This window comes from Astatotilapia calliptera, unplaced genomic scaffold (assembly GCF_900246225.1).
Source record: "Astatotilapia calliptera unplaced genomic scaffold, fAstCal1.2 U_scaffold_58, whole genome shotgun sequence".
NCBI lineage: Eukaryota > Metazoa > Chordata > Actinopteri > Cichliformes > Cichlidae > Astatotilapia > Astatotilapia calliptera.
In genome coordinates this window covers 34,219-60,999 of record NW_020535798.1, presented here as the reverse complement: position 1 = coordinate 60,999, position 26,781 = coordinate 34,219, and the positions used below count along the sequence as shown (strand labels likewise).

The 26,781-nt window shown below is 37.3% G+C and overlaps 1 protein-coding gene and 1 pseudogene across 1 annotated transcript; one reads left to right on the top strand and one right to left on the bottom strand.

The window, feature by feature from the left end:
• Nucleotides 1–1,667: 1,667 nt before the first annotated feature.
• On the top strand, nucleotides 1,668–13,226 carry LOC113018306 (butyrophilin subfamily 1 member A1-like). Its single transcript, XM_026161362.1, has 5 exons — nucleotides 1,668–1,764; nucleotides 2,008–2,349; nucleotides 12,017–12,304; nucleotides 12,396–12,500; nucleotides 12,634–13,226. The coding sequence occupies exons 1-5, from the start codon at nucleotides 1,668–1,670 to the stop codon at nucleotides 13,224–13,226; spliced, it is 1,425 nt and encodes a 474-aa protein (XP_026017147.1).
• Nucleotides 2,908–9,375, bottom strand: LOC113018308 (sterile alpha motif domain-containing protein 3-like; annotated as a pseudogene).
• Nucleotides 13,227–26,781: the final 13,555 nt, after the last annotated feature.

The window sequence follows — 26,781 nt, the reverse complement described above, 5'->3', positions numbered from 1 at the left end:
TAGCTTTTTTAGGGCTTTTCACATTGTCTGCCTCTGAGCAGCTGGTTCAGTGTTTAGTTAGAGGTAATTTCATAAACAGTCACAGCAGGGTATCAAGTGGCTGGAATAAAAAGAAAGAAAAAGGGAAAAAAACTCAAGTTCAAGTTCCCAATTACCACACAGCAGTACGCTGGGGATCTACATTTAATGTGACAGGACAACAGAGATTAGTTATTTAATGTATAATTAAATAAAAAAAAATATTGCTCAATGAGTAATCCTTTGAACAACACATCACTATTTAAATGCTGTTCACTAAATTTTGCTCTTTAACCAGCTAAATGAACACATGCTGAAAACATAGCAGGTTTAAATATATGAGTGGTAGTAATTTTAACATAAGGCTAACAAGGTGTCTGTAAATCCAGGTATGTTTTTCCCATATTCAAAAAGACATTAATTATCTACAGGATTCTGGTCCAGATACTTATTTTTGAATAAAAGTGTTCCATTGAATGATAATAATAAAAACATAAAAAATAAAAAATGTGTCTGTTGAGTGGTCAACAGAGCTGAAGTCTGTTTATCATTAAAATCAATTAAAACTTACAAGATTGTAATTGCAGTTTGTAAAGACTGGGACCAGACACACTGTTCTTGTGTATAATTTTGGAAGTGTTTATTGATGCTGCACACAGTAGTTTTCATGGTTCGGCACCCCGTCCATCAACTTTCCAGCTGGCTGCACGGACACACTCCTCCCTCTCCAGTTTCACTATAAAAAGGGAAAGCTCTTTAAGATAATCAGCATCACCTGTCCCTCTAACCTCACTGGCACGGCCACTTTTGAGCTCACTCCACCACCCCTCCCCGGCAACTGAGCCAGGGACCACACCTCCACTACACAGTTAAACAAGAAAGGCCTCAATACACACCATATACAAGCCTTTATGTACATTGTGTGCCAAAAATAACAAAGTGTTCAAAGTACAAATCTGTTTATATTACCTATCTAACAGTATCTTGGATTAAATATTAGCCAGTCTGTTTTTTGCTGAAACAATAAAACAATAAATAAATAAGAAGTCGGTAAAACTTATAACACACCACATGATCTTTTTGAATGTATATAATTGTCTAAAGCTTTCTTTCTTTAGCAACTTGTAAAAATGAATTAGAGATCATGTGTCTTTAGTATCCACGCAGCCATGCTGAATTGCATATCTTAAACTCAACCTCGTTTTCATCCACACACACCACCACCTTTTTTTATGTTGTCCTGATCAAAGTACAAACCAGTCTGAGGTTTTTGAACACAGCTTAAGGAGGGGAGAAGGGTTGTTTTGACGAGTGTACAGGTATTTAAGTTTTAGTTTTTTAGGTTTTTTGTGTTGTTTTTATTGAAGATGTTAAATTGTTGGTGCTATATTTGATTATATTTCAAGACTTTTTACAAACCACTAATAACAAAGGAAAAAATCTTTAGGAGGTCAGGAAGACGACAACTCTTATCCTTGGTACTGCAATTATATTTGCGAAGATACCAATTTTTTTTTTTAAAATAACCAATCTCATCCCAATCAAACTTTTTTTTTTATTGTCAAAACAGTGTTGTCTTCTTTTATGAATAACAACAATAAAAACATATTTGCTAACATTTGACTTTTAGCACTCCAGTATTGCTCTTCATGGATGGAATTTTTCTTAAGCCTCTGCTCAGAAGAGTCACTGCTTTGGTTTTCCAGCACATTGTGGTCGTACTTCTACTGACACTAGTTTGCAAAGGTAACTGTTAAATAAGTATATACAAATGTCCAGTTTAACTATTGTTTGATTCTTGGAAACAGAAAGAGAGAAAACTGCCACTGAACAATTGGTGACTCCACCCATGTAATCGGTTCTCAAAGTAATCTTTTTTTTCCTCCTTTACTATTTTTTTCATTAACAAAGTAACTTATTTGAACAGGGCAAAGCAAACATGACAATGATAATTGAATTTGAATTTAAAATAGACTTACTTTTTCCTAGGGAATTCACAGAAGATCGGTCCATCTCCGCCATTGATAGCAGTGGCTGGTGACGACATTGTTTTGCCATGCCAGCTGGAACCTCCCGTGGATGCTGTTCAGATGACAATTGAGTGGGGAAAACCTGATTTGAACCCCAGATTTGTGTTTGTGCGGCATAATGGACAGGAGCTTCAGACTGATCAAAACACAGCCTACAAGGGAAGAGTGTCACTGTCCATCGATAAGCTAAAGCACGGAGATGTTTCACTGAAGCTGTCCAAAGTGAAAGTCTCTGATAGTGGAAGATACAGATGCTACATTCCACAACAGAGTAAAGAATATTTTGTTGAGCTTCTAGTTGGTAAGTAAATAAACTCTATAATAAATATAATATAATAAATATTAATAAACTATATCTTCTTAATGAGCTATGAGCAGGTTTCAAATACTGCTGCTTTGTCAAATTACTGCTGTCTCAGTTATATGCATGATGTTCTTTTGCATTATTGAAAATAGCGTGCAATAGACATGCAAATCCACCAGGTCCATTCCACGCTTTGCCTCTCCAAAGTTTGAAATGCATACTTATGCAGAAGCTGCAATAAGCTAGAGTAACGGCAGATGGAGATATTTTATTTCAAGCCAACATGAAAATAATCACGAGAAAGACTTTAAACAGACAAAACCTTTGACAATAAATGGTGAGGATCTTACAGTTTTTCTCAATTGCTTAAACACACTTGAAACTATGCCTCGTATTCTCAAAACAGTAAACTGAAAAATTTATTAGGCTGTGTTTTGAGTTTGTTCAAAAAAGAATGACTTCATATAGGAAAAAAATATATATCACATGTGCAGGACACCTTAAACTAGTTTTTTAATTAAGCAGAAAGGCAGAACAAAGTCAGGGCAAAATTGGCATCATGGGAATGAATAAGTCCTATGTGCTGAATAAGCTTTGTCAAACTAAAGGTTCTTCTGCCACATTTGGAGCACTGATATGGCTGAGGCATGGTGGTCAATACAGAAGATTTATTTGTCTGGTGACTGTGATTGGCAGAGGCCGGTCCTCACACTCATCTATTTTCACAATGTACTTTTGGAGAAAAATCAGGGTGTTCTTCAGATGTTTTGGATAAGCAAGGTTGAAGACAAAATACGAGCAGAAAGAAGAGATGATTCCTTCAAAAATACATGAGCTTCTGCACACTTCACTGCCATCCAGCTTCACAATGTTTGGAGCGCTTCTGGAGAACACTGGTTTCCAGTCTTCATGAAGTAGCTGAACAGTTGGATAGGGGGTTTTAGGATGAACCTTTGAAGTCAAAAGAGAAGGTAGAGGAAAGCAATATCTTAGTCTCTTAACAAAAGATACATTTGTTTTCCTTTTATATAGACTAAATATTTTAATACACACACCTCTCCAAGTATGACAAAGAGATCCAGTTTCTCCTTGAAGACGTATGGCAGGAATAAAAGTGCAGCCCTTGTGTCAAGATCTGCCAAAAACACAAAAAACAAAACACAAGATCACCTATGCATTTTATCTGGCATTTCCAGTTACCTATAAAAATTATATAAAATGGAAGCCTTGAAGTTAAAAAAAAAAAAAAGCAAATACCTGGTAGGTCATCAGTGAGAGCCTCCTCTCTTGCATCAAGGTAGAGCTGGTAGAGTGGGGTTTTCCCTCGTGTAAGGTCAATCACCTTTGTTGCAACACATGAGAGCCCTTCACGAAATCGCTGGCTTACATTACCCGTTGTTGGTTGGATCCATCCGAGTTCGTTGCACAGCTACAGGTAAAAAATTCATTTTCAGTAAAAAATAACAGTGTATGAAAATGAAATAATCTAAAGTTGATATTAATTATGTATGGTGCTGCATAATTATTTTTTTTATAGAATTTAACAACAATACTGTAAGAAGTTACATGAACATACAAAAAAAAGGAAAGAGGGACAGATGAAGAAAGCAAGGTCAAGGGCAAATAAAATTTACTACTATAAACATGTTAAATGTGACAGCTATTTCCAAGTTCAATTCAGCTTTCTGACTTACACCAGTAGGCATCCCTAAGAAGGGGTACTTCTTCAACACATCCTCCACAGGCATACCATCTGCAATTTCTTTTTGCCGCCAAGCAAACGTTTGCTGCATACGGTTATGAACCACCATGGTATCTGGTTGCATCTTCTGATATTGGCACTGTAAGACCTTTAAGTGGGCGTCTATGGATAATAAATCCTCTCCTTGGACGCATGGTCCCTTGAAAGAAAGCAAGAGTGAGAAGAGAAAGTCAAAACAGATTAGAAACCCAATATAAGACTAAATATACAATTAGAGCTGACACGATCTGTGCATCACAAAGAACTCGTATCAGTTAAAGTTAACCGATACCATGAACCAATATTTAAAATATGGAAACTCTGAAATAATTTCACATAAAATCTTAATTGTTAACTTGAAATTTTAGTTTTGGAGACATATTTAAAACGTTGTTTTTTTTAAAAAAAATCTAGTTCACCCTCTTTTAGCGCCTTCCAATTAATAATTTTTTGTGAGGTAGAAATATTAGCACTGGTACTTTGTATTAGCAAGTGCTCTAATCCAAGTATTGTTATTGTTCCGGTTTGAAAAAAGGGGTACAGTTGCATCCCTAATCCTTAGTTTTAGATGTAATAACAGAGGCAAGAACATTTTATAGCTCAAGATGTCCCTCACACCAACCTGACAAACATTTCTCTGACTTGTTCGTTGACATTTATTAGGCTGCCCTCTCCTCGTAGAACCAAACTTCTCCTTACAACGCCTCACTGCCTCACTGTCGACTAGTGGTGCCCGCTCCGATTTTAATTTACGTCTCAAAGACATATGCCATGTGTGCTTGTTGAACAGAAACATAAGTTACTGTAAAAACAATCTACACAAAATACACCCAACAAAGAATCAGTAAACATACTTCATACAAACCTACTGAGAGGCTACAGATTGTCTTACTAACAAAAGAAGATCGAAAAAAGCTTCACTTTTACTTTGTAATCTTGAAGGAACCTTATGCAAATTTTAAATTTAACTTACATAACCATTTCCCTCACGATCCTTGAGGAAAGGATACTTCATTACCAGCGTCTTCACAGCTTGCACATATTCAGAATTTGTGGGATACCTGTAATATCAGAAGAAACATAAGTGTTAGAGCAACTGCTGACAAACAAACTTTATCAAGTGTCAGTTTATTTTCAATATGACAGATTCAGCTTTTTCTAAAGCAACAAGCTAACATTACCCTGATTAACTTACATAGTATACTGTGCCACAGCTTCATATAGAACTCTGATTATTGTGTGTCTGTCCCTTGGATTTTTATGGCACGGTTCTTTGTTGTCCAGTTTTAGTTGCAGATTTTTGGGAAATCTTGGAATTTCAAAAGAGGCTGGCAGTCTCAAAGTATTTTCATTGCTGTGAAAACAGTTAAGTGTTTGTTTTTATTGCATGAATTCAAGTATAAAACACTACAGTAACAATACATATGGTAGAAACAATGATCATATTAACTAAATCCTAAAAGTGCATAACGGCCAACATGTATGCTTCAGACATACTAACTTCATTATAAATAAGAAAATACCTTATTGAAGTTGACGAAGTAGATGGTTGCCAGTCTTCTGGAGAGACAGTCTGTAGAGTCAGTGTAACTGAAGATTCCTTCATCCTTGACACAAATTGGTTGAATTTAACCTGCTTTTTGAAGGATCCTTGGAAAAGGTATGCAACCATAGTCTCGGTAAGACCGCAGTCAACTGTGTCTCCATCAACCTCATTGTCTGCAAGATAAATGGTAGTACAAACTCTAAATTCCATGTAAGGATATTTATCACCACATTTTTACATGGGTAAAAACCGTATATCACACACATTAAAACCTTTTGTACAACTTCTTTCAGTTCAAAGAAATATTCATTAAAAAAATCAGTAAATTAAATAAAATAAACCAAATTTTTAGAGTGAATCCTCTCGATATGCAAAGTTTTCATTTTTAAATTTAGATGTTTGTTTGGGACTACTGGACACAGGAGAGCAGAGTCTGGAGCATGCTTTTGTGCCCTTTCAAGTTTGGAAGAAAAAAAAAGACTAGAATGCTGTAATTTGTTAATATTCACTACTAAGGTGACTCCTTTCTCCAGATTTCCGACAGTTTCTGCCGTCTGTTCTTTCAGACCGATTACTTAAAGCGATAACACCCGCAGGACCGTATTACAAGCTCAGATTACATGCTGAAAAAGTTCCCACATTGCTTAAAACACGACTATCAAACCCCAGCTGCGACACCCTTGTTATATTTTAAACAAGTGCGGCGTCAAGATATTTTCTTTAAACGTTATATTCAGCCGCCCATGTGTGTTGATGGCCTTGGAATGGATGTAAAAACTTGATTTTATTAAACCATTACAGTTTTTCTCGATTGCTTAAACACTATAACCAGGCTTTTAAACTAAAATTTCAAAACCGTAACGCTATTTTTCAAAAAGCTCACCCATTTCCCTGAACTATAAACACTATTCCCTGCTTTGACACATGAGTCAAATTTGGTGAACTGTTACTGCAAAACTCTACACACAAATCCCTACATTTTTCAGTGCTTACACCATGTAGTCATTTAGAAAGCACTAGCATTCAATAATGTTAACTTAAGTCAGCATAGCTTGAGCTCAATTAGCACACAATTAACCAGGTGGAAACACTAGGAGTCAAAATTTATCACACACCAATCAGAACCTTCGATGGATAGATAAAAGGGCCAAAGTCAGCTCATTCAGGTTTGAAACAATGGATCCAAAGAGATGCAAAGGAAGAGGACGTGGTGGAGAAAGAGGACGTGTTGAAGGAGGAGGACGTGGTGGAGGAAGAGGACATGGTGAAAGAGGAGGACGTGGTGAAAGAGGAGGACGTGGTGAAAGAGGAGGACATGGTGAAAGAGGAGGACGTGGTGGAGGAAGAGGACGTGGTGAAAGAGGAGGAGGAGGAGGTGGTCTAGGACAACAGGAAGGTGGTGGAGGAGGAGGGAGAGGTGGAGGAGGAGGAGGACGTGGTGAAGGAGGTGGAGGTGGAGAACGACGGCGACAAGGAAGGGGAAGAGCAAGGGCAAGAAGACAGTCAGTCTCGGATGAAATTCGAGCCACTTTAGTTGACCATGTCCTTGTCCATGGGATGACTATGAGGGAGGCTGGGCAACGAGTACAACCAAATTTGAGTCGCTTCACTGTTGTCTCCATCATCAGAACCTTCAGGGAGGAAAACAGGTAGGTGTACTTGCAGTAAGACTGCTTTGTACAGTAACTTTTAAGTTACTGAACTTATGTTTCTTGAGTTTCAGTATGTTTCCATTATTTTCCTGTAAAAAGAATGTGTGACAGTTACAGTAATGAGTGCTTCTATTTTTGTAGGACACAGAGACGACCACCTGGTGGAGGCAGGTTAAGGCTTTTGTCGGAGGGGCAAGAGAGGGAACTTGTAAACATGGTAATTGCAAATAATGTAATCCGCCTGCAAGAGATTCAAAGGAGAGTGATTGAGGATGATCATCTTTTTCGAGGCATAAATGCCATCAGCCTCTCCACAATTGACCGCATCCTCCGAAAGAATCAATTCCGGATGAAACAGGCATACCGAGTCCCTTTCGAACGAAACTCTGACAGAGTGAAAAACCAACGTGTGGAATATGTTCAGGTATGAGTTTGGATATTGTATAAAGTATTGTGTACCATCACAGCATGGCAGTTTATGCTGCCATTTCAGCACTCTTGAACTGTGGTTCAGGGTACCGATTGACTCTACTGTGTTATGTGTTTTGCAGAGAATCTTTGAGATTGAAGGACGGCCTGTTCCCCATGAAATAATCTTTGTGGATGAGGCAGGTTTTAACCAGACCAAAAGAAGGAAAAGGGGGAGGAACATAATTGGCCATCAGGCTATTGTAAATGTCCCTGGTCAGCGTGGAGGGAATGTCACTATGTGCGCAGCCATCAGCCAACGAGGGGTACTCCACCGCCATGCCGTACTAGGACCCTATAACACTATGCTTCTCCTTGCTTTTCTTGATGGTTTAAGACAACATATGTTCCAGCTGGACTACAGGGAACCAGCACAGCCAGAGCAGCCTCACTACGTTGTTGTGTGGGATAACGTCAGCTTCCATCGCGCTGCTCTGGTTCGTGACTGGTTTACCAATAACCCAAGGTTTTCTAATATCTTTCTGCCTGCATACTCTCCCTTTCTAAACCCGATAGAGGAGTTATTTTCGGCATGGCGGTGGAAAGTGTATGACCGAGAACCTTATGTCCGTGTTCACCTCCTTCAGGCCATGGAAGAAGCCTGCCTAGACATATCAGTAGATGCATGCCAGGGGTGGATCAGGCATGCAAGAGGATTTTACCCCCGCTGCCTGGCTAGGGCCAATATAGCCTGTGATGTGGATGAGATTCTCTGGCCTGACCCAGACCAAAGACAAGATGCTGAGGTGGGATAATGTTTCTGGTGTGTGTTGTACTGTATAGTACATGAATAAAAATGTGCCACTGTACATACATTGGTTGCGTCTTTTGTGTTTATCATGTGAAAAGGTTTTTGAAGGGGAGAACCATAAGCAACCTAATTGTTTTGGAACTATTGTTTTGAATTAATTGTACCAGTGTGCAAAACTCTGTTGTAGTGTGTGTGTTTTTGAGGGCTTGTGTTTGATGTCTGAGGGCAAAGTTTGGTTTTTCAGCAAGAGTGAATAGTTTTGAGTGTAGAGCTTCATTTTGACCTGAAAATAGGATATTTGGGAAATTGAGTGAGATGTTATGGATTTGTGTTTACTGTTGTGAGAATATGAGGCATAGTTTCAAGAAATGTGTTTTAGCAATCGAGAAAAACTGTAATACACTAACGGTAAACTGCATTCAGCTACCAGGGAATCAAATTTCGCGCCGTTCCGCTGCGCAGGGGTTACCGAACCCATAGACTGTGGCCGAACCACATATATAAGTTCAAATTTATACAAATACTATGTGTACACATTTTTCAGAACTGTGACCTCAACTTTACACATGAAACGTTTGTAAAAACGTTTGTAAAAAGACATAATTTGAGCTAAGAGAGTGCCGAAACTAGCTAAATTGCTAATATACGTTAAGCTAGGCTAAACCAATAATTAGTAATTACACTACATTTTTCTTTAAATAAAACTTACCTCTGAAGCGCTGAGCTTCAGCTTCGGTGACATCTAAGCCCCACTCTTGTATTTTTGTTAAGAGTTCCTCGGTTGAAAGTGAACAGAGCACACCAGGACTTGCAAGTTCGTAATCCATCTCCGTCCGTTGATAAAACCAAATGGCACCTGCTGCATTTACAGAAAGTTCTAGAATCCACCAGCTATTCGTTGAGTTTCTTCTTCTACTTTTTGTTTGATGATCCAAATAGTTATACTTTAAAATAAACATTCTCTTAAAAAAAATGTTTAAATGCATTTTTACTTTTTTTCTTTCAAATAAATTCATTGTTCTTAAAGCAGCTTAAAAATAAGGGGGGTTCAGGGAATACAAAAACAACAACAGCAATGAATAATAAAAAATAAAATAAAAACACTAAAATATATGCTTAAATCAATACAGTTGCAAATAAATTACTGTCAAAAAGAATTTAAAAAAACCTCTAATCAAAAAGAGCTTAATCAACCTGTACTTTATCTTTTGAAAGAATGGGTACAAATAAGTACTTTTCACAATTAAGGAACATGTATGTACCTTTCAGACGCTAAAAAGGTACAGATAGTTCCCCCGAGGTCCAATATTTGTCCTTAGACTGTATTAATGTCATTTTTGTACCTTGGGGCACAGTAATGTACCCCTTCCGTACCCCTATTTCTGACTGTGCAGGACTACTTACTACAGAACCAGAATCAAAACTAGATGATAGTAGCACTAAAAATCATCATAGACCTGCACTACACTTATTTTTTAATTCTACCAAAGTACACTATGTAGATTCAGAAAAGTTTATATAAATATTTAGCCTTGTTGGGCAAACAAGCCTGCATAACTTAATAAATATAGAATTTGAAAAGTAACAAATGGTATCGAAAAAGATGCACTAGGTACGAGATACATGTTCTGATGAGTTTGACTAACATTTTTGACTAAAATGTCTGTCTCATCTGCTCTTGTTCCATCTCTGTTCTGTCCTCATTCTCCTCTCCATCTTCCTCTTTGTGTGACAATCAAGCCAAACACCAATATCATCAAATATACAGTTTAAACTGTATTGTATTCAAAATTGAGCCACACTTATGGAGCTCCACAATTCTTTTCCTGGTGTTTTGGTTGATATCTCTTGATTTTCCCATGTCAAAGAAACAGGCTCTGTGTTTTGCCTTATATGCATCCACAGCTGTGCCACCAGTCTACTCACATGGACTCTACGAACCTATCAGAAGCTTCTTCAGCTCAGAATGGAATCGTCTGCAGTTTTCTTATTAATTAACAATAAACTTAGTGTATATGTACTCCTAAATTTGATGAAAGTGATAAAAAAATAGACAGCTCCCTCTTTTTATTCTGACATTTAACTAATTCAAAAGATATTTCAATATTTATTTATCCAAAACAAAACAGGTTTACTCTAAATTGATGTTGTACAGTAAAAAAAAAATGTTCTTGTGTTTTCCATAAAGTGTGTGTAAATATCTGGTTTCAACTGTGAATATACTGCTGTGTATTGAAGTTCCTCTTGTTTTGCATAGGAATATACTGAACAACATACAAAGCATAATATATAAAATACTACCAGAGTTTTTTCTTTGAAAGAAGCCCCTTATTCTTGTATATCAGTACATTACTGAAACCGGTTTATTTAGCCGTGGAGGGAAACAACTGAAAATATGAAATAAACACATGTAAGCTAAGACTCTCTAAAGAAACAGCATTGTTATTGTTCGGCTTTTCATTTCGCCCTTTGTTGATTCACTCGAAGAGCAAGTAACTACTATGGGTCACGTGATCAGTTTGATATCAATCATTTGTGATACACCGTCATATTTACATTATTTGTACAGTACGAATGATTTTCTTTGGTACCTGGTGAAACTTAAGCTCTCCTCTGTCTGCCTGGCTGCACTTCTACAGCAAAAACAGGCAGCAGCTTCTCCCCCCCTCGCTCACATGCGTAAGTGCTGTGCCTAGTGCCTGAGCTTGGATCATACCAAAATTAGGGGGAATTTACGACTGTGCGCTATGTGCTTCGAATATTGTGTGTAGTTTTTGTTTTATACAGTTGTCAGTCAGGCATCTAACTATGAAAGAAATTACACTCCAAAAAACCCCGGGTTTCTGAAAAAATGCAAACCCCCCCCCGCCGATGATTTACAATATCCCAATGGCCAATTATGTTCCTCCTCCTCCTCAACCTCTTCCTTTGCATGTCTTTGGATCCATTGTTTAAAACCTGAATGAGCTGACTTTGGCCCTTTTATATATCCATTAAAGTTTCTGATTGGCATGTGATACATTTTGACTCCTAGTGTTTCCACTTGGTTAATTGTGTGCTAATTGAGCTCAAGCTGTGCTGACTTAAGTTAACATCATTGAATGCTAGTGCTTTCTAAATGACCACATGGTGTAAGCACTAAAAGATTTAGGGATTTGTGTGTAGTTTTGCAGTAACAGTTCACCACATCTGACTCATGTGTTAAAGCAGGGGGATAGTGTTTAAAGTTCAGGGAAATGGGTGTGCTTTTTGAAAAATAGCATTATGGTTTTGAAATTTTAGTTCAAAAGATTGGTTATAGTATTTAAGCAATCGAGAAAAACTGTAATTGTCTTGAGGTAAAGTTACACAAAGGTTTAAATATGTACTTTTAAATGCTACCAGCATATGCCACTTTTGAACGATTATTTCTGTAAATAATCATTTATGAAAAAAAGGATCATTTATTTAGTTTAAATATTGGACCAGTCATTGATGAAATATGTCGTTTTTCTTTTTATCATCAGGTACTTCCTCCCAACCTGGTGTCAACTTAGCAGGACTCGATAAAGCGAGCAGCAGAGTGATGTTGGATTGTAAGTCTGCAGGATGGTATCCAAAGCCTGAAGTAATATGGATGGACAGTGAGGGAAACCTCCTCTCTGCTGGGCCTACAGAGACCCTCAGAGGTCCCGATGACCTCTATACTGTCAGCAGCAGAGTGACTGTAGAAAAGAGACATAACAACAACTTCACCTGCAGAGTCCAACAGAGGAACACCAACCAGAGCAGAGAAACACACATATATGTTCCAGGTAGAAGAAAAACATTTAACTTAATAAATAAAATACCTTTAAGGCAAATGAAAGTGTTGTGCTTTTAAAATATACTTTTTTATTATTTCAGATGATTTCTTCGTGGTTCCAGCAAGTTGTGTTGTTGCTGTCACCTTTAATGTGATTTTCTGCCTCATATTTGTTCTTGCAGTCGCTATTTTTATGTGGAAAAACAGTGAGTTAATAATGTATTTGGTTTATTTATACATTCATTTCATGTCTGTCAAGTCTGTAAATTTGTGCTATTTTGAACTAAATGCATGTTAAAAAAAAGTGTATATGTTTAATTTTTATTTGTTTTCCCACAGAGATGAAAATTCAAGATACTCCTACCACAGAATGTCAGTCTTTCCTGGAAGATTTAGGCAACATAAATGGAAAACTTGATGAAGAGTTAAAAGTGTGTGAAGAAAAACAAAAGAATGCAGTACAGAGGATGATTGATGTTCTAAAGGAGATTTTGACTCAATTAGAGAAGAAGAAAGAACAATTTATCAGCCAAACAAAGGAGGCAGAAAGACTGGCTACGGAGAATGAGGAGAAGATTAAATCAGTTGAAAATGATTCTGCATTAAAGGGAGATAAAGCAAAGGGATACTTCAAACTAAAAGAAATCATGATCGATGTCAAAGGGGAAATAGATAAGGTAAAACAAAATAATCAACAGTTTGGATTTAATACAGACACGCTAATAAAGACTATAAATGATGAGGTTTCTAGAATGACACAACAGAAAGAAGAACTGGAGAAACACTTAGTGCAAATGAAAAGACAAATGGAGGAGATAGAGAGTAAGAGAAATAAGATCCAATCGAAGTTTGAGAATCTGCCAAAAAATAATAGAAATTTCAAAATTATTAGGCGGGGCAAAAAAAATTGTTTAAATGACACAGTAGTGTAAGTGATACTGAAAATTAAAAGTAACAAGAAATTTAAAAGCACAGTGAGAATATATATGTTTTTTCAATTGGGATTTGAATACTGTTAGTGGAAATAGAGGCTTTTGAAGCTTCATCTGAGAAAGCCTGGTTGGCTAATAGAGCCAGTTAGCATTTTGAAATAACTAAAAATGACTGCTCTTGATCAGCAGACCTAAAAGTGAGATGGGACATATAATTTTAAATGTTCTTATAGATAACCGAAGAAATTGCATGCAAGCATTAAATAAATTAAAGTGGATCTTAATTTGGTATTTTAGTCAATCTAGAATATGACAGATTCCATAAATACAGTTTGTATTTATTGAAAGCAAACATTTAATTTAACTTAATTTTAATTAAATATTTAAATTATGATGCTAAGGTCCTGAGATATGAATATATGAGTATTTGTAAGTATTATTACTGATCAGTGGGATTAATTCCAAAAGTGGTGAAAGTCAATTTTTAACATCAGTTAAACCAGTCGTTATGCATTTGACAGAAACGATGATGTGGTAAGTAGTAAGTAAGTAAGTACTGCTGTGTCCTGTCAGTAAACAAGTGCTGAGCAATGTTTTGTTGTATTCATTTATTTAAATAATCTACTTACTGTTAGGAGTTAATTTGAGATATCAGGGTATGTTCTTGGTCATCCAGATTGTGGCAGTCTTAAACATTAGGTTGAAGTCAACTGGAGTTCTTTTTAGGTTTATGAAAACATTTCACCTCTTATCTGAGATCTGACTTCCCAACAGCTAAAAGTTGTTGGGGAGTCACCTTTTAGAACGGAAGTCAACTATAAAACAGTTGGCTTCAGTTCAAATCTTTCAAGTTTAACTGAAATGAAGTCAATGATACTTTCTGTGGAGCTGTCACCTTGGACGTCATCCTAAGAGTCACTAACCAACATGTGAGCTCTCAGGATGACATTAACCAAGGTGTAAATCAGTGATGGAAGTGTGATCTGTGCACTGGAACTTAAAAACAAAGCTTCTTTCTACAACTAACACAGAAGAATAGATAGAAGTGGGATAAATTAAATTGTAAGGTATGCTAATATGAAAAGGCAGTTAAAATATTGTTTTTGTGAATGTGTGTACAAATCGTTTGCATGTTGATGACTTTAAGTCTTTTAATGCTTTTTCTTGGTTTTTCCATGTTGTTTTTATAAAGGTTATATTGTACATATCAGTGTGACATTGGTTACTTATTGTTGTGTATGTGAGCATTTTACAAATTCAAATTAATGGTTCTTTGATATGTATAAACAACATATGTACTAATTTTTTAAATTTGTTATAACTTGATTATTCAAATGTGTCCTGATGACTTTAGCTTGAAAAAATAAATTAATATAACTTATTGAGGAAAGGGTCCCATTTTAACTGATTATCAAAAGAAGAAGTTATGCAACTTCTTGTTATTTCAACCTCAGATTCCTTGAATGTACGATAACACCTTATCACAATGTACCAATTACGTACTGTCGAGGAGGGAAATTATTTTACTGCTATTGGTAAATAATTGTCATTGCATTAATAATATAATTTGCAGCATGGATATTGCATTCAGGGGTTGAACAGTGTGTCTTTCAGAAAGGCTAAAAGTCACAGGCTGACAGGAAACAGGCTTGCAGAGAGTTTGCACAAGCAGGAAGTTATTTTAAGCAACAGTATGATCATTGCTTTAACAATGTAACAGATAGCTTTAAGAAGGCCTTAAGATGCTTATGCACACAGTTATTATGTTTAGTAGAGGTTCTTGATTAAAACATTTATTTAGTAAAAGTCATATCCATAGTTTCAGTTCGATTATTACACATACGAGAGTGGTTTCTGTCTCTCTGTCTGGTGAGGGGTCAGGAGCTAGTCGCGAGGTGAAACAGGGTGCAATTGTGGTTAGCACACAGACACACACTCAGTTAGAGAATCATTTATAGGTGAAAGTTTAATCATGTTTTGCTTGGGGTGGCAAAAAGAGCAGTTTGTCGCAGAACTGCTGCTGAGGTGTCAAGATGACAAGCGAGCATCCGGCAGTGACAGGATGCACCTGTTATGAAGATGGAAGACGATGTTCTTTTAAACTGTGTTAAAAGGTCATTGTGGTTTTGATTTGATCTATGTATAAAATGTATCTGTGACGTATGAAGGGGCGTCAGTAAACAAACCCTGATGCTATAAAATATCTGTTCATGCTTTGATTGAGTCGAAGACTACTTCCTGTCTGCGTACAGAGTTCTCTTCCCACACGTGTGTTCATTAAAATCATCGTTTGACTTCACCCGGCCGGATCGGTGTGGTTATTCTTCGATCACCTCTTGTACCCTTCCTCAATATTGAATCTTAACATTTGGGGGCTCGTCCGGTTATTGAGGAGGGAGAGTTGGAGGTTTGGACGGAGAAATCCGGGGTCTTGGGTGGTCTGACGGGCAGACATGAATTCCAGTGGTCTAAGTGAGTGGGCATAAGCCGGCTTATCCAAAAGGTAAGGCACTACCTGTTGAATTATTTCCAAAGTGTGCCAAATTGGACATGATAAAATTTAAGTCTACTCACTGAAATTACTGGTGGATGTCTGTTTTGATTTTGATGAAAAATCTCATGAGTTGAAGCAGTTAGAGTTCTGCTAAGAAGAATGAAGAAATGAAAGCAGTAAAGTCTGCTAAAGCAGTAAAGTCTGCTAAAGCAGTTAAGAGTCTGATAAGAAAAGTTTAAATACTGGGTTGAAGTCCCAAAGAAATTGAGTTAGAGTCTCAAGTAGTTTGGTAGGGAATTGGTTATTGTGTTGGTTAGAGTCCAAATTTGGTCATAAGAGTGGACCTGAGCGGTCATTTTGTGAGTTGGAGTCTCCATTTGACCACTAGGTTGCACCTGCCTCAGTTATACACTTGTTTTGGGTGTTGATTGTTGTTTCAAAGTATTATAAATTATTCTAGAACGGCAGTTTGAGTCTGCTAGGAAGCGCAGTTCTCGGAGGTAATGCTCCCTCCCGGCCAAGGACGCTTGGCCCTGACCTATCGGCGAATAGGGTTAGTACGGTTGGCAACCGGGGAGAACTTGGGAACCTCCAAAATAGCTAGGAGTTAGAGTCTCCTTACCGTTTGGAACGGTATCTGCGCTTTTTTGGGCAGCAAAGGTTGGACCTTGGGTGTTGGACACTTTTAAATTGAGTTAGGGATTTTAGAAATGAGGCCAGAAACAGTTAAAGTCTTGATACTGGTTAATTGGTCGCAAAAAACTCAGGGAGTTTATCCGCTGGGCGGTTAGTTTAAATTTGTCTAAATTGTGTAGGCGCTAAAGCTGACAGATCTGACAGTAGTTGTAAATATAAGACGTCGTTGTAATATAGAATAATAAAATTTGGTGTGAGAGATCTCTGTGTGTCGAGTCAGTAATGCACTGACTGCCTGCTGCTATTTTTGGAGGTGTGTGTGTGAGTGAAAATGCAAATGAGTAAGCAGTGAACTGTTTAAGCCACAGTTGGTTTTACAAATACTGCTGCAAACATTGTAGAGTGTGTGTTTAAAATGCCATTTATGTTTAGCAAAGGACTATAAATAAAGTTTTGAGTTGCCGTAGGGGATGCATAGTAACTGACTGAGTTTGGATGTAGATATATAAATATATTGAGTGCACTGTATATACTTAAGACTAACACATCACTTTCAGTAGTAACTTTTCTCCAGCATTAGTTGCTGGTGGGTTTTATTTTTTCAATTTCTTGTGTGTGCGGTGAGAATTAATGGAGGTTTCAATTTTTTGTTTGTTTGTTTTTTACTTGCTCTTTTTGATTATGACAAGCATGTCTAAAATACTCTTAGGAGAGTGTGTTGAGTTATATTCCTTAACTCTAGTCACAGTTTAAGTGTGAATGCGGTGACTAGAAGCTTTGACATGATGAATGAAGGTGTGAGAGGTATTTCTTGGGTGATGTAAAGTAGGACGTTTTAAACTTTGAAAGTGTTTTTAATTTGAGAGAGGCATGAGTGATGTTATAAGAGTTTAGTTTATTTAAAAGGTGTGTGTGAGAGGATTATGAAATCATTGTGTGAATGATGCTACATTTTAGATCAAAAGTTAGTAGAATTACAGAGGGTTTGTAGATTGTAAATACAAAATAAGTTTGATTAGCCTGGAGAAACAGCAAAGCAGCTTGAGCTGCTCAGAGCAGCTGCGTGCTGTGTGTGTGTAACAGGAAATGGTGTGGGTGACAGGAAGTTTGCATGCCCATATAAGGTGACGAGTGAGCACCCAGAGAGAGAAACAGATGAGTTAAACTCTAGGCAGATAAAGCGAATGGAGGTTTTGAGAAAAGAAATGAAAAGGATATTAATTGTATGTTTTAGTGTGTCAACACAGATTACAGATATATGAAGGTGGACTTCTCTCAACCTGGAATTTTGAGTACGGCGCCAAAACCACTAGAGTAGCATAATTGGGAGAAAACAGGCCAGATTTTGGCTTAAAATTTTACAGCTTGACCTCGCACTTGTCCCCATCCTGAGAAGAAGCTCAAAGGACAGTTAATCTCCTGATGAAGACCGACAGAACATCGTGGACTTGAGAAGAATTAATAGCAGCCAAAAGACAGTGCAACGGAAACCACACTGACGACACCAGCAGCAGCATGTAAGGAACCACGAGGTGGAAACATGTACTGTAAATTACAGGCTGGGCAGTTGAACAGTGGGATAATGAGCTGTGGAAAGCACTGGACATTGATTGTCAGATTTGCCATGCTTGGAGTAATCTTGAAAGAGATGACTGAGAGGATCAACAGGAAAGAAGAAACCACGTGATGAAGCATGCACGGTGGACAGCAGGCTGGTAAGAACAGTGTGACATGACTGTTTAAAGGCACTGAATGTGGTATTTTGCCAGGCTGGGACTTGATCCAAAAGGAAAATACTGAAGAGAAACAGAGAAGAAACAGACTGTGTTTGCTGGAATTCAAGACAACAAAAGGACACTGAGAGAAGAGGACGGTGACCAGTGAGAGGCGAAGCCGGACGAGTTCAACTGTGAGAATACAGGGTGTAATTGGACGGAAAGTGAAGCTTGAACTCATGATGGTTTAGAGATGTCCACCATCACAAACAAAGAGGTAAACAAGAATCGAAAACATACATAGACAAAGTGTTACATGTGAAATTATTTCTGGAAAGAATCAGAAGTGAGATAGTTTTGAATTAAGAAATCAGAGAAAAGATGCATGAATTAAACCTGACTATAACATATAGAGGCAATGAAGAAAGCAGCTTACACTCACTGAACATTAACAAAATACATAGGAAAAGCAATGAAGACCTGCTTACACGTATATACATAACATAAGTTGGGATTTCTGACCAGAGAGAGGGAAAAGGGTAGTTTAAGTACATAAGATAATAATGAAAATGTCTCAGTTGTGTTTCTATAGGGGCGAAACAGATCTGGATCAATTTTCCACGTGCAGCGGTCGGAAGAGACCTGTAGGTTAACTTGACTGGACATGCCAAGGCAAGTTTCTGGTTGAATTGTTTACAGCGCCATGTCTCCATAAACCTGACAAGTGGGCCCTAGCTTCTGGCTGAGGAGCATGAAAGCTGTTAATAAGGTGGGAACTTAAAATTTGGGTTAGCAAATTTGGGAAAGAAACTGACGGCTTAAGTGGAGAATTGTGCAGGAGTCTGACACACTGCAAGAGCAACATATGCAAATTCACATACACAAGCAGAAAATGCATTAAACTTATAAAGACAAGACAAGCTCATGGAGTTTAATGCATAGACACTGATTAAACCTGGCTAAGAACACAAACATAGGCAATGAAGAACAGCTTGCTATCTTGTATGAATGATACAATGGTGTGAATGTTTAATAAAATACATTTGAGTTTGTAATTGAGGAATAGAATAAGCCATATGACAAAGGGAGTTATGAAAACAAAAAGGGATTAAAGTAGTTTTAAAAAGAGTGACTTAGGAGTGCTCTCGTACTGAGTGATCAAAACCAGTGATAACTGTAGAAAGAAATAACATAATTTAATAAGTTGGGAATGTTTAAACATATGTTTCTGTTGTTACAGCTTCTTGAGAGATGACTCAGTATGCAAATTAGTTGGAGTGAGTGGTGACGAAGGAACTTCCTGTGTGTGTGTGTGACTGTGACTTTCAGAAGAGGAAGCATGGCAGACGAGAAGTGCAGATTGGGGTAGGGAATTTATAGTTTAGTGATTATATGATGTCGTAAGGGGTCTTATGCTGAATTTAAGAGCATAAGGGGGTGATTTTTGTGTGCAAATTGTGTGGTTTTAATGAGACTTTCGGTGTATTGAGGAGGCGAAATTATGTGGTGGCAAAACTTTTGTGCGTTTAAGGTTGTTGAGGTTGTTGTGGTGATGGGTTGATTTTGTCAGTTAGGTTTGGGTTGGTGTTTTTGTTTTTAATAGAGGGAGTTTTAGGAAACATGGACATGTCTGGGAGGGGCCCATTATTTTGTAACAGTGCACTTAAAGAAAACCTGTCAGGTGATTTTGATTTTGTTCTCATGAGCTAACAATCAGCTCTATTTTTTCATTTCTGTTTTAAGCAGGCCTGCAACAGTGAATAACGGCGCTGAAAATTCTCGGGAAGAGCAAATATAAGGCGGCTTTCCAGATTACAATTGGCTGAGGAGAAAGCTACCTGGGGACGGATCAAGGTCGTAAGTCCCTGTAAAAAGGATTTTATGCGAGTCAATCCAGTCCAAAAGCATAAAGAAATATTTTCCTATGGAAAATAAAAAATGACTGAGCTCATTTTGCTGAGGGTGGAGTATTTGATCGTGCGGGAGGCTCCACTATCAGCAAATACATGGTGTGACTGCATGTGAGTGAATGTGAGACTGTATGTGAGTGAGGATGAATTAATGTGGATAAACAATTTGCTTTTACCAGAAAAATTTTTGTTTTATTGACTGGGGATAGATTATGGGATTATAGTATATTGTTGGGAGAAGGCCAAATGCTGAAGGGGAAATATTTTTGATGTAACTCAAGTTACCATTAATTGTAGAAACACATGACTGATAACTGTTCTGTTTTAAGTTTATTTTTATGACATAGATTGGATCATGAGTGGGGAAAACTGAGCATTTTTAAGTTTTGTATAGTATCTTGACACATGAAATGTATCAAGATAAAGGGGGGTTTAGGGTTTAATAATTTAATTGTTTAATAATTTAGGATCATTTTAGGACCTTTTGGGTTTTTGATCATTTGGATATGGTAAAACTGAAACTGTTATTTTTAAGTTAAGGTTAAAGGATTAAAAGTGAACTTGTCACGGTTTGCGAGGCAAGCCGTGTGGAGTTGTAGAAAAGGACCCAAAAGGCGGCAGCTCTGGTGCAGGTGAATATTTATTTACAACGGTGGGCACAAAACAGCACTGGTGGAAAAACAAGAAACCGGAAACCTAAACTGGGTAAGCTAATAACACAAACCAGAAACGAGACGCAGGGAGACCGAGGGGAAACAACACAGACGAACCAGCAACTAGAATAACAGAAGACACAACTTAAATACACCCAGAGCACGGGGAGAACACAGACATAACAGGCTGGGGGAAACATGGAATAAACACAAAGAGAGACGAGAGCTCATAAATACACAGAGGGGCACAAGGGGGTAAGAGTCACAAAGGAAAAAATACTTAGGGAACACCACAACAGGACACCTCAGAAAACCTGGCCTAAATAAGGAGCGAAAATACAAGGAACCAAGAATACTGGGCCAACATGGCCCAGGACCATGACAGAACTGAATCCTGTTTAGAAGATACAATGCCGGTTTTTCAAAGCTGTGAATAATTCTTAGAGGGAAAATTAGTGAGGGCTGAAGGGGTAGAACAGCTTTGATTTCTTTTTGATTTCTAGAAGTAGTGGTTATAATGTAGGCGTACACATACAGATATTATATAGGAGGTATTTTTAGGATAAAAGGGGGAGCTTATAAATAGAAATGATTTTTATACATATTGCATTTTGTGCTTTTAAAGGAGTTGTGGCTCAAATTTGTCTCTGGAGGGTCACGAGCCTTTGGCTAGCGCTATGATTAGCCAATCTACTGTGAGGATAATATGAGTTCATGAAGGATTGCACACGCTTACAGACACAGAGTTAAGAAACACACATGACAGTATTGATTCCAGGCAAAAGGCCTTAAATTCATTTAGCTTTTAACTGAACTTAAAGAAGGACCAAAGAGGAAGGAAAGCATATATTTTGGTTAAGTCTGATAAACTAGAATTAGGAGGTATTGTTACATTAAAAGGAGCAAAATGAAATAAAAAGGCTATACCAAAATGGGTTATAACATAGGAAATGTGAGGTTTAAATGAAGTTAACACATAGGAGTTGTTTCAAGGCAGCATTTACCTATGATGAAATGTATACAGGAGTAATTGCTTATATGCTTAAACTTAATTGATTAAAGTGGTTGTTTTCTTTTAGAGTAGAGGAACTTGCAGCAGCGACAATTTGTGCACAGGAGGTTGATGATCAGATAAGGGAAAATAGAGCGAGCAACCGGACGTGAAACCAGCGCTTAAAAGAATTTTAAAGTGATGAGTAACGTTGAAGAGTATACATAAATACAAGTCAATAAGTTAAGAAGATAATTAGGATCAGGCTTTTGATTAAAGAGTCCCAGATAGGATAAGTTAGGGAGATGCAAGAAAAGGTGTTTTGTTTCCTTTGCAGAAGATCTCGGCGACCACAGGAGGGGCGAGGATCCTGGAGATCTCGAGGTTCGAGACCACCAGAGAAGGGTCTGCGTGAGGACACAATGTATTGTGACCTCTGGTTTTCCAGAGGTCAAAAGGGGGAGTGTCGAGGAGGGAAATTATTTTACTGCTATTGGTAAATAATTGTCATTGCATTAATAATATAATTTGCAGCATGGATATTGCATTCAGGGGTTGAACAGTGTGTCTTTCAGAAAGGCTAAAAGTCACAGGCTGACAGGAAACAGGCTTGCAGAGAGTTTGCACAAGCAGGAAGTTATTTTAAGCAACAGTATGATCATTGCTTTAACAATGTAACAGATAGCTTTAAGAAGGCCTTAAGATGCTTATGCACACAGTTATTATGTTTAGTAGAGGTTCTTGATTAAAACATTTATTTAGTAAAAGTCATATCCATAGTTTCAGTTCGATTATTACACATACGAGAGTGGTTTCTGTCTCTCTGTCTGGTGAGGGGTCAGGAGCTAGTCGCGAGGTGAAACAGGGTGCAATTGTGGTTAGCACACAGACACACACTCAGTTAGAGAATCATTTATAGGTGAAAGTTTAATCATGTTTTGCTTGGGGTGGCAAAAAGAGCAGTTTGTCGCAGAACTGCTGCTGAGGTGTCAAGATGACAAGCGAGCATCCGGCAGTGACAGGATGCACCTGTTATGAAGATGGAAGACGATGTTCTTTTAAACTGTGTTAAAAGGTCATTGTGGTTTTGATTTGATCTATGTATAAAATGTATCTGTGACGTATGAAGGGGCGTCAGTAAACAAACCCTGATGCTATAAAATATCTGTTCATGCTTTGATTGAGTCGAAGACTACTTCCTGTCTGCGTACAGAGTTCTCTTCCCACACGTGTGTTCATTAAAATCATCGTTTGACTTCACCCGGCCGGATCGGTGTGGTTATTCTTCGATCACCTCTTGTACCCTTCCTCAATATTGAATCTTAACAGTACACAAACGAGTCACAAAAGGGTGGAGGTGCTGTGTCCCTTCACTGTGTCTTTCTACTGCATGGCCTGATGTTAGAATATTTTTTTCAGAAAGCAAGGTCTTTTGCTTTTATTGGAAAGGGCAGTGCAGACAGTAGGCAGTAGGGTGGGGGAGAGCATGAGGGGGGGATAACACACAGGAAATGATCTGTGGATCGACTTGAACTCATGGTTACAGCAGTGACTGTTAGTTTAGTTGGCCAATCATTTCATAGTTTTTGTCAAGACCTTTTTTTTTTTGTTATGTAACCCCTATGCTGCCTGTTTCTCATAAAAAACCCAACAAAATGTCAACGCTTGTGAGGAAGAGAAGAGCAAACATATGGATACATTTCACATTTGATGTTAAGGGAAAAAAGACACTTTATAAATTGTGTGGAGCAACGCCCACTGGTAAAAACACAACAAACTTTTACACTTTAGAGTTTAGTCAGCTGGATCAAATTTAGATTTATTCTATTATAATTCTATATTATTAGTGAAATAAAAGTAGAATAAAATTAAAAGATGTTTTAGTCAAAAGATTATGACTAAAATTAAATCAAAATATGCTGTCAAAATTAATAGTGTGAGGCAAAAATGGTGGAACTGTGGAAGAAGTGAGGCACACCTTATGGCTGTCAATGTGGTACTCAAGATGGACAGGAAGACACAATGGCAGTATCCCAATTCAGGGTCTGCAGCCTTAAAGGCTGCATTTTAAGGCCGATTACGTCACAGCGACGAGACGAAGGCTGTCCCAATTCGAAGGCTGCTCGAAATGTCGCCCTCGAATGCGTCCTTCATTTCTTGAATTTTAAGGATGTGGGGGTGTAGACTTTGTGGCCCAACATATCCCAGACTTCATAGCACGGTGGTGGGTGCGGATAATTATGCCAAAAAAGAACGGCGGAAGAGCGGCGCCCAAAGAGTAAACTTTTAAAAGTAAGTACTGAATATTATGTCACTTATGTCACAGGTTATGTGCAAATGTTTAATAACGAAGAACATTAAAACATTACTATTGGCCACATGTCGGCAAAGTTATGTGACATTAGTGATGTTTGTACTAACTTGGTTTTAAAGCCTTTACTTTAAAATATACGTGTTCAGTAGTTGACCTTAATCTTACAGAGACTGTGATGATTTCATGGATATTTAAAGTAAGCACTGAGAGAAATTTAGTAATGCTGACATATTGAAAGAACAATATTTGTGTCTTATATATAATACATTTATATATATAGTGTAAAAGGAACCTGTCTTTGAGTGAAGATTTAAGGTGACAGGAAATATAAATAAATGCAGCTTGAATCTTTACTGAAGCTCAATATTTGAAACAGAGTTCATTCACTGCTGTATTAACTAATAATGACTGAAATAATAACTTTAATATTGGCCATATTATATTTACATTACCAAAGTGAGATGACTGTAGTCTCATGAACAACATTAGCTAATTGTTATTTGCTAGCTAATCTTAAAATGACTGTTCAGTGCATAAATGAAGCCCAATAATCATGATTTCACAGTCCCGCGGTCTCAGCCTCAGATACTTATCAAATCAAAGCTCATGTAGAAACAAACAAACAGATGAACAAAATATGTTCTCCTTCATTTCTATCAACCACACGTTTCCAGCTATCAAGGCGACCTGGGCTAGACCGTCTCATTTCACAAGCCTCGCACTTCCGGGCTTAGTGGTCTTTAAGTGCACAGCGCTTGTGGACCGTTAAGGCTGCGTACTTTAAGGCTGCAGACCCTGAATTGGGATACAGCCAATATGTAGGCATCAAGTGCAAGAAATATATATGCAGCACACACAGTAAAACTGTCCCTCATGTGCTTTATAGACTGGCACAAATAAGCTGTACAATAGCGCTGAGTTATATAGACTGAAATGAATCTGGTCCATTTCTAATTAAGTTCAAAGATATAGAAGAGTAGAAGAAGAATATTCAAATAGCAGTGTTCAGTAACCTTGTTTCATTTATATTTGTTTAAGATAAATACATCTTTTCTACTCACATCTTAGTTATTATTATTATTTTTAATTACTTCTTGTCACAAAAAATAAGGAGCACTTTTGCTCATAAACGTGCCCTAGAGGTAAATTCTAAACTGAAACATGTATGTCTGTATTAGTTAGAACTGAGATAAACTAAACCTCTTTTTTTTTCTTTTTTTACATAAATTGAAATGGAATTATTGGTTTAATAACACAATAATATAGCAGGTCCATAGAACCAATGTTAGCTGAGCAACCAAAATATGAACACAATGTAGCCCACGGTGTTTTGACCTGTCCTCAAACCATGAAGTCACCTGCTATTTGTTATTTTAAAAGGCAAACAGGTGACTGACAATGTCCAAAAGATCAGAAGGTGGTGCCTGTTTTAAAATAAAAATACCAAATAGGCATTTCAAAAGAGAAATGTTATATTAAAATTAAAAAACAAAAAAATGTTGATTTTAGTATTCATAACGTTTTCACTTTTATTTAGAAAGTAAGTATTCAACGGTTTAGAAAGCATTACAGTGGGTTGTAGTTTTGTTCAGTGTTTAAGATGATGGTGATCTGCAAATGGTGTTCAGAGCTCCAGGGCAGGTTAGGCTCAACCACACCAGGCAAAGGTGGCGATCATGTGGATCTGAGTGCCATAACTGTAAATGTATTAAATACAGAGATCACACACACTGACAGGTAGACAATAATAGGAAGAAGGTGAAAACAAAATGTAACAACAAAAACAGAAAAAATAGAAAAATACTTACAGTGATTTCTACTCAGCCTTAAATGTTAATGATTTGCCTTTAACAGAGAGGGTGATAACACAATTCAGTCATTCGTGTGTGTTTATGGGCAGCATACAGGAGTTTTTAGGGTCAAAAAATATAGAGGAGTTGTGCGAAACAGTCTCTGTTAGAGGCTGATAAAAAACAAACAAATACATAAAACATCTTTCTCTAATCACGAATACTGGGTGGTGTGACATGACACAATGTTAAGTTAGGTTTCTTCCTTATTGCCATTGTTTGTTTTAGGTTGTTTTGTTTGTTTGTTTGTTTTGTTTATCAAGGACTGATTTTTTTCTCTTCTTTTTTCAGGGGGATTCTTTTGCTTATTATTTGGGTTCTTGTTCTCTCTGAAATGCTCTGAGATTGCTTTGTATGATTAGATTCTGCACATGAAATTAACCTTGATCTTCAGCTCATTCTTCAACTTTTTCACTTCTTTTTCAGCTTGCTCTCTTTTTCCTATTTCCTCCTTCAGCCTCTCCATCAACTAAAAGAAATAGAAGACATTAAAAAAAAGAACAACATGAGGCATATTCGACTTTATTTATATTATATAATAGTCTGGCGAGGATAATTTATTCATTTATTTTAAATCATAGGGTTGACCTAATTCTGAGAGGTTTAATGTGTATATGTTCAGTCGTATAGTGTGCACGCAAGATTCAGGTGCAACAGCCAGAGTGCTACTTAACTAATTGACATGCATCTTTAAAATAACATTTCACTAAAGTTAAGGGAAAAAAGCTCAAAGTGAGTTGTTAAGATGATAAAGCAAAATGAAGAATTTGATGTTGCTCCTGTTTCAAAGGACAATAAATAATATTAGTTCTTTGTGTAATGGTAGTGCATATGTGTAGTTTTAGTGATTTCTTGTCTCTGACTTTCTGTGATGTCAGTGTAACCTGAATAAATCTGCAACATTTAGATTATGAGGGAAATATATTTAAAAAAAGATTGCAAGTGAATTAACCTCTTTGTTCTTGATCAGGACTTCATTCAACTGAGATTCA

Excerpts from the sequence above, each read along its gene's own strand:
- LOC113018306 (XM_026161362.1), top strand. The coding sequence starts at position 1,668 with ATGGATGGAATTTTTCTTAAGCCTCTGCTCAGAAGAGTCACTGCTTTG. Across the intron at positions 2,350-12,016 it reads TTTTGTTGAGCTTCTAGTTG|GTACTTCCTCCCAACCTGGT; the intron begins GTAAGTAAATAA and ends TTTTATCATCAG. Across the intron at positions 12,501-12,633 it reads TATTTTTATGTGGAAAAACA|AGATGAAAATTCAAGATACT; the intron begins GTGAGTTAATAA and ends GTTTTCCCACAG.